Genomic DNA, 8,440 nt, shown 5'->3' with positions numbered 1-8,440 from the left:
TGTCTTAGGGGTACCTTGTGGGGTCAATATTGGCATTGTCCCTGTTTTTTTGCCACCACACATCAGGGTGTGGCTCTTAACCTACTGTACACTTGTAGTAAGGTTTGTTTGGGGGCTGCAGGGCTGCTGAATGATGTCTTTGGGGTACCATGTGGGGTCAATATTGGCATTGTCCCTGTTTTTTTGCCACCACACATCAGGGTGTGGCTCTTAACCTACTGTACACTTGTAGTAAGGTTTGTTTGGGGGCTGCAGGGCTGCTGAATGATGTCTTTGGGGTACCATGTGGGGTCAATATTGGCATTGTCCCTGTTTATTTGCCACCACACATCAGGGTGTGGCTCTTAACCTACTGTACACTTGTAGTAAGGTTTGTTTGGGGGCTGCAGGGCTGCTGAATGATGTCTTTGGGGTACCATGTGGGGTGAATATTGGCATTGTCCCTGTTTTTTTTCCAGCAAACATTAGTGTGATAAGTTGAGATTGAACATATTTCACTTTCATTCATAGAAATGTTGAGGAACTCTCAAAGACATTTCAATGAGCAGGAAGCACATTCGGATGATTCCCTGAGGTTATCCAATGAGTCAGGGCAAGACACAGAGGAAAACAATGTGCCCGGTCCAAGCACAAAAGAATGCAACAAATTAAGGAAGTCCAAAAGAAAGGTAATGTTCTCCTCAATTTGTACCACCCCACTATTGCATTCGCATGCACTGTCCATTAAATGTATTTAATTAATTTTCATTTTCTTATAGGCATGTCACAATTGTTGTCCGACTTTACCTGTTATTTTACATTGATTTTATATTTATTGTTTCAATGGCTGCATGTGTACATTATTTACGCAGACTTCAAGAATGAGAAGCCCTAATCTTTATGAAAATTCGACATCTGAGGAATCGCTAGGAAGATTTGATAATGCTTGGGAGGACAGTGAAGAATTTAGATTGTGGCGATCAAAAATATCATCATCTCGCCGAAAGGAAAATACTTCTGCAAATTCTCAAACCAAAGTAAGTTAAATACTGTATACTTCTTGTTTTTATTTCAAAAGAATGATGCTAATATTTTGGCTTTGTATCTTTTTTATTAGCAAAATGAAGAAACCCATTCCCGTAGGCATGATACAACTGTTCGACACAGGCGTCAAGAAGATGGTCACCAACATGAAATACGTTGTACAGAACCACAAGCTCCAAGGCATACAGGCAATCGTGATAATGATGGAAATTCAGATGCAGGTGGATCACATAATTCTCCCGGAGATGGATCTGCAGAAGAAAACTGCAAGAAGATGCAGAGAGGAATCCGTTTCAATGAGTCAGAAAGCTTTGCCTTAGTTGATTTAGTTGATCGTTACTACGACATGCTATTCGGGCCAAGGGCACAAACTACTGCTCCTAGACAAAAAAGAAAAATATGGAACACAATTGCTGAGAAAGTAACATCGATTTCTGGAATACGCAGGGATGCAAAGCATTGCATGAAGAGATATAACGACTGCCGTCGTCAAACTAAAAAAAAATTAGGAATTCAACGAAGGCACGAAATGGGGACCGGTGGAGGGCCGGAACTGAAAGTGAATTGGCTTTCATGGGAGGAAGTTATAAAAAAAAGATTAAACCCAATCATGGTTACAGGCGTAGCAGGCAGAATTGACTCCAGACGTCAGGGAGATTTTGTGCACGAAGAGGAGCCTTCCAGAAGGAAAAGAGGATCTGTAATGAAAGACAGAAACAATAAAAGAAGGCAAATAGGTAAATACAATTTTATTTTACACTTCAAGTTTCAGGTATGACCCAAACACTCTGGTCTGAGATGAAACTTGATCGAAACTGAGGTTTAAGCCAAATTCTCAAGTATGTATGGCTGCCCATTGTGTGCTGCCACACGCTATACTGCGTCAATGTCACCTGGAAAGCTATTCGTCTGCAGGTTATTTTCGCAGATGAACAGCATTTATGATGGCGTTACAAAGTGCTCGGCTATGCAACGCTGTCGACACACTATACTTTGTTGATGGGTGGTGTTTTGAACTACTAGCAAAAAAAATCAGTGCTTATTGACCTGATATTGTTACATAATAATTTCATAAGTATTTCTTCTAAATGATAATGATTTTTTAAATTATATTTGCAGATGATCGTCCAGTTATTGGTCAAAGCATTTGTAATGAAACAGCTGTAACAGCACTTCAAAAGAACGCCTTTACACCCAGTAGAACCCAAGAAATGCTAAGCATACCAAGTTGTTTTTTAAGTTCAGCGGAGACTACTTTCCAGGGTTTTGAAGCAAGTTTACCTGAAAAACAAACATCATCAAGAGATTTGCATCAAACTAAATCACGAGGAAACAGTGTTGATTCAGTAGAAAATGCACCAACACCGACTGAAGGTACAATATTTATTTTTCCACAGTTGAATGTCCATGGTGTACATATATATATATATATATATATATATATATATATATATATATATATATATATATATTGAAACAACTCAATTTATAATTTTATTTATAGATGACAATCCAATGAACATTGCAGGAATGTCCTCCTGTATTGATCCATGTTTTAGTCCAGATTTGATCGGAAATAATTCCAATGAAGAGAATGATGAGCATCAAGCAGCTTCTACACCAATTGGTAATTAGTGTTTTGATAAATAACATTCATCTAAAAAACTCTTAAATTACTTATTAAACCATATAACTGTAATTTGTTTAACTTTATTCACAGCAAGACAGCCAAGGGTGCAAGTAACAACTAGCAAAGAGATTCCAGATGCAGAATATCAGCACATCCTTGCTCTCTCTGATCAAATGCAGGATCGACACAAATCATTCCACACTCTTTTACAGCAAAGTATGGGTAGCCTGGAAACTTCATTAACAGAATTAATTACCACAGTGCAAGAGAATGAAGTTAACCGTCAAAAAGACAACAAAGCATCTCAGGATATTATGATAATCATGGCGACTGCGCTTAACAAATTAGTAGAAAACACATCATGTCAAGCAAGTAGTCTAATGCTAATTTCAGAGGCAAATCAACATTCTGCAACATATTTGAATGTGATGGCAGAATGCCAACGTCAGACAGCATCAAGTTCTGTTTTGATTGCCACATCTTTAAAATTGATTGTTGAGAACATGGCCAATAAAGCTCAACGTAGATCGGATTCACAGCATGCTCAAACAAGTCATCAACAGTTAGAACGAAAGACCACTGCCCTTACAGCAAGTTCAGCAACCTATTCATATTCCCAAATGTATACGGGGTTTCCAGGAATGTTGCCACCGGGCCGTTATCCTCCAACAGCAACAGTATCTGTGCAACCAATACAATCACCTTCCACGACTGAGAAGCTGGCTTCAAAGATCGCTGAAAATGAAGAGGAGTGTATTATACCACCAGAATAGGGTAACATTTTTGTCCATCTAATTTTTGTAAAAATATCCTTTTGAGCACTTCCCATTCCATCACGGCAGTGCCCTTTGTGCGAGTTCTCACCCACATCCCATAATGGAATGTAGGTGAGAAGAAGTACAGGGTACTGCCATGTTGGGATGTGTTAATGGCCTTTTCAGCTGTATCTGCTTGTACCCACACTTCCCATTCCATCACGGCAGTGCCCTTTGTGCGAGTTCTCACCCACATCCCATAATGGAATGTAGGTGAGAAGAAGTACAAGGTACTGCCATGTTGGGATGTGTTAATGGCCTTTTCAGCTGTATCTGCTTGTACCCACACTTCCCATTCCATCACGGCAGTGCCCTTTGTGCGAGTTCTCACCCACATCCCATAATGGAATGTAGGTGAGAAGAAGTACAAGGTACTGCCATGTTGGGATGTGTTAATGGCCTTTTCAGCTGTATCTGCTTGTACCCACACTTCCCATTCCATCACGGCAGTGCCCTTTGTGCGAGTTCTCACCCACATCCCATAATGGAATGTAGGTGAGAAGAAGTACAAGGTACTGCCATGTTGGGATGTGTTAATGGCCTTTTCAGCTGTATCTGCTTGTACCCACACTTCCCATTCCATCACAGCAGTGCCCTTTGTGCGAGTTCTCACCCACATCCCATAATGGAATGTAGGTGAGAAGAAGTACAAGGTACTGCCATGTTGGGATGTGTTAATGGCCTTTTCAGCTGTATCTGCTTGTACCCACACTTCCCATTCCATCACGGCAGTGCCCTTTGTGCGAGTTCTCACCCACATCCCATAATGGAATGTAGGTGAGAAGAAGTACAAGGTACTGCCATGTTGGGATGTGTTAATGGCCTTTTCAGCTGTATCTGCTTGTACCCACACTTCCCATTCCATCACGGCAGTGCCCTTTGTGCGAGTTCTCACCCACATCCCATAATGGAATGTAGGTGAGAAGAAGTACAAGGTACTGCCATGTTGGGATGTGTTAATGGCCTTTTCAGCTGTATCTGCTTGTACTCACTTTTTACCCACACAACAGCAATTTGTTTAACGCTTTATCAATATCATTTCAGATGTCCATTTGAGGAATTGTGAAGAAAACAAGAATTTCTTTCAAAGTTTAACCAGTTTTAATTTTATTTTTTCTGGAACAAATTTGTTTTAAAATCTCTTTGACTTTTTCAAAATTTGGGTTCGATGGTCCGCTTTGAACTGCAGTACAATGTTGAGGTTCATTTCAATATTCTGAAGACAACACCCTTTGAAGACAGAAGAAGTTCGCAAATGTTAGAATTTTTTACGAAATAACAGCATTTATAAAAAATAATCGTAATAATGTTAAATTTTCTGTCAACAAGCAGAAATATGAGTACGCTTGAAAAGTTTAATGTCTGGCTACAATAGTAATGTGCATGTGATATCGCTTATAGGTGATACCTCATTTTAGAGTGACAGAATAAAAAAAAGCTTGTTCAGCATCATCAGTTACTCAGGATGACCAACTTGCACTATTGGAAATATCTTTACAGCCACCAGCGTACAAGTTTTTTTTTTTAATAAAAAAAAAATCAGGAAATATGGTTTGGTTTTGGTCAGATGTGCGAAAAGAACGATTGCTACATTTGCAATGAGTGTTGGTGAATGACAGAATATACTTGGAGCAGATAAGATGGATAAATAATAATACAGATGTTTAGGTGGCACAGGAAAATTAGTGTGCAGTGTAACTAGGTTATCCTTGATTATGCCCCCAGCATGCGCAATGCTTTAACCAGTGCATAATAAAATGCAAAGGTTGCCACAAGATCACATGTCTGCAGATGTGTATTTGTAAATATTGTACTACCTACATAGCTACATATCAGAGACCCATACTTTAATTGGGCATGTGCTAACAACAGAGAAAGGTAATATCTATGGGAGTGTGGGTTTGTGGACATTTCCAGATTACCTTGCCTGGAACTAGAGGTTACAAATCTAATTTAAATAACAGCAGCCTACATTTTCAGAAGATTTTCCAGGCCACCCCTTTGGACAAAGTTTAATTTCAAGAATAAAATATAGATAAATGAATCACGTTTTGCCAAAATGTCATCCGTAAATCAAGTTATATGGTAAGGAAGAATATTAACCTCTGTTTCCTGACATTTTTTAAGAATGGAAGCGCACACACTTTACAGGGGGGCAGGGGTTCAGATTAGCATACTCACCAATTTCATCAGCAGAGGAGCAGATAATCCCACCGTCAACAGATCCATCCGTAAAGGTGAGCAGGCAGAAGGGTCATAACTGAGCAGGTCCGGCAGCCACACAGCACATCCTGCAAGGGAAAACAGACGGGGGGCACAGGTTATTGACTGTTTGGATGGGTAGGAGTCTTGACACCGGATTCCCATGCGCACAGAGCGCACACACTTTACAGGGGGGCAGGGGTTCAGATTAGCATACTCACCAATTTCATCAGCAGAGGAGCAGATAATCCCACCGTCAACAGATCCATCCGTAAAGGTGAGCAGGCAGAAGTGTCATAACTGAGCAGGTCCGGCAGCCACACAGCACATCCTGCAAGGGAAAACAGACGGGGGGCACAGGTTATTGACTGTTTGGATGAGTAGGAGTCTTGACACCGGATTCCCATGCGCACAGAGCGCACACACTTTACAGGGGGGCAGGGGTTCAGATTAGCATACTCACCAATTTCATCAGCAGAGGAGCAGATAATCCCACCGTCAACAGATCCATCCGTAAAGGTGAGCAGGCAGAAGGGTCATAACTGAGCAGGTCCGGCAGCCACACAGCACATCCTGCAAGGGAAAACAGACGGGGGGCACAGGTTATTGACTGTTTGGATGGGTAGGAGTCTTGACACCGGAATCCCCTACACAGTTTTGGAATATGGCTAACTCACCAGATTAGACGGAGATGAGATCACTCATCCAAGGTAACCAGGCTTCCACAGAAACATCCTTAAAAGCAGACAATAGAAAGGGATAACCACCAACAACCTGTATGGAAAGTATGTGAAAATGTAAAACAGGACATATGAATTTTCAATCAACAAAAATGTAAATAGATCACATCTCACCTGCATAATGAACAATCTTTTGAAATTTATTATCACTTTAGAGGACTTTTAAATAAAACTTCCAAACACGAAACAGTAATAACAGCAACTGGGCAAACAAACTCAATGAACTGTAATGAACTCCATCAAGAACAAACTCTGTAAAATAAAAGGTAAATAACATTTATGTAGATAAATGATATATTTATATATATATATATATCTCTATATATATATATAGATATATAGATATATATGTGTGTGTGTTTGTGTACAGATGATTTGTATATACTCACATGAGAAGAAGGTGTCAATAAGATGCCTTCTGGTCTCTGCTCCTTCGTCCATACCCACAGATAATACCGAAGAAAGATCCCCATCCTGGCTAACACCAGCATGAATATTCACCGGCAAACGTCTTGCGACACAGATATTATGCAGAATGCAACAGGCATTAATAATGCCGCAAACTTTTCCCGGTGAATATAAGAGGGTCCCGCCGGAGATATCTAAACACCTGAACCGGCTCTTAAGTACACCGAAGGTCCTTTCAATTACACCCCTCGATGCAATGTGAACCTCCTGGTATCTTCTTTCGGCATCACCTACAGGATCAGGTAATGGGGTCAACAGCCAAGGTTTATTCGGATAACCCGCATCACCTAAAAGGGATAATTGAAAAGGTATTAGACTTTTTTAATTACAGTAGCAACTTAAAAAAAATAATGAAAACTTACATACCCAACAGCCAGCCATCTGGCATTCGACCTTCCTCAAAGTCCAGGAATAGAGATGACTGGCTTAAAACGAAGGAGTCGTGGGTCGACCCAGGGAAACCCACACAAATGTCCAATAATCTCATTGTGGAATCACACACCATCTGTACATTGAGGGAATGGAAGTGTTTTCGATTCCGATAACATTCTTCCGATTCCCTCGGAGGTGTGAGTCGCACATGGGTGCAGTCTATCACGCCCAACACATTGGGGAATTTCCATTTTTGAAAGAAACCAAATTTGATCTCATTCCATTCGCTGTCAGTGTCTGGGAATTTTATAACCTGGGTCGTTAATTTACGGAAAGCTTTTATGACCTGGGACAAACAGCGTGACATTGTTGGCTGAGAAAAACCGCATGTCTGGGACAAAGTAGGCTGGAAGGTGCCTGACGCAAAAAATTGCAATGCAGCCAGTAGTTTCTGGAAACCACTGACTGCATGATTTGACCGTACCCGAGGTTCCAGGTCAGCTTCCAACAGATCATACAGCGAATAGATATCCTGAGACGATAAGCGAAAGGTACCTATCACTTCCGCCTCAGAGAGACCGTCCAGTACACGCCTAGTACGATACTGGCGTGGACGTGGAATTGAAACACGCACTGACTCACCAAATGTAGACAGATGCTGACCACGATGCTGATATCCACGCCCCTGACCATGATGCTGATATCCACGTGCCAGGCGACGACGTTTGCATCGCAGCATGTATGTCGATAGGACCATGAACATCACAATCAAGTCAGCAAAATACTCCATTATTGTAGGCAGTGATTGAAAAATAATTATTTCTTCTCCAAAAACGCAAATTGCCCTAAAAAAACGCTTCCAAATACAGCTGACTGCAATAAGCTGCTACTCCCTGAAGTCCCAAACGTAGGAGTGAGGCACTGTGAGGGGTGAACAGCATCTTGGGAAAAAATAACATGTGCTTTACCAATGCATGATGGGAAATCAAGTGTATTAATAACAATTTATATATGCCCCTTCTTAGGAAAACAGCAACTTTCAAAGAGGCAAACATTTCTCCAACAAGAATGTTTAGGTTCCGGAGGTTAAAAGGAGGCATCACTCAATAAAAATTTGTATTCGTGACCCATTGGGCGTCGAAATGAAAATGGAGAAACGGATCAAACATGTGCAGATAACAATTTCGTCA

At 40.9% G+C, this 8,440-nt stretch overlaps 1 protein-coding gene and 1 long non-coding RNA gene across 2 annotated transcripts; one reads left to right on the top strand and one right to left on the bottom strand.

Annotated features, from left to right (window-relative positions):
• Positions 1-480: 480 nt before the first annotated feature.
• Positions 481-3,426, top strand: LOC146054256 (uncharacterized). Its single transcript, XM_083168063.1, has 6 exons — positions 481-668; positions 852-1,016; positions 1,097-1,760; positions 2,143-2,397; positions 2,528-2,650; positions 2,744-3,426. Exons 1-6 carry the CDS (start codon positions 513-515, stop codon positions 3,424-3,426), a joined length of 2,046 nt encoding a protein of 681 aa, XP_083024189.1. The 5' UTR covers positions 481-512.
• Positions 3,427-6,115: 2,689 nt separating this feature from the next.
• LOC146054255 (uncharacterized) lies at positions 6,116-7,464 on the bottom strand. The gene is made up of 3 exons (XR_014468182.1): positions 6,800-7,464; positions 6,525-6,662; positions 6,116-6,444 (listed from the first exon to the last, which is right to left on the bottom strand). It is a non-coding gene; the product is annotated as an uncharacterized LOC146054255 (long non-coding RNA).
• Between the last annotated feature and the right edge of the window lie 976 nt (positions 7,465-8,440).

Source organism: Crinia signifera, unplaced genomic scaffold (genome assembly GCF_055691185.1).
Source record: "Crinia signifera unplaced genomic scaffold, ASM5569118v1 HAP2_SCAFFOLD_228, whole genome shotgun sequence".
Classification (NCBI taxonomy): Eukaryota; Metazoa; Chordata; class Amphibia; order Anura; family Myobatrachidae; genus Crinia; species Crinia signifera.
The sequence above is the reverse complement of the archived record's forward strand: the minus strand, read 5'-3'. Positions and strand labels throughout refer to the sequence as shown.

Excerpts from the sequence above, each read along its gene's own strand:
- LOC146054256 (XM_083168063.1), top strand. The coding sequence starts at position 513 with ATGTTGAGGAACTCTCAAAGACATTTCAATGAGCAGGAAGCACATTCG. Across the intron at positions 1,761-2,142 it reads CAATAAAAGAAGGCAAATAG|ATGATCGTCCAGTTATTGGT; the intron begins GTAAATACAATT and ends TTATATTTGCAG. Across the intron at positions 2,398-2,527 it reads TGCACCAACACCGACTGAAG|ATGACAATCCAATGAACATT; the intron begins GTACAATATTTA and ends TTTTATTTATAG.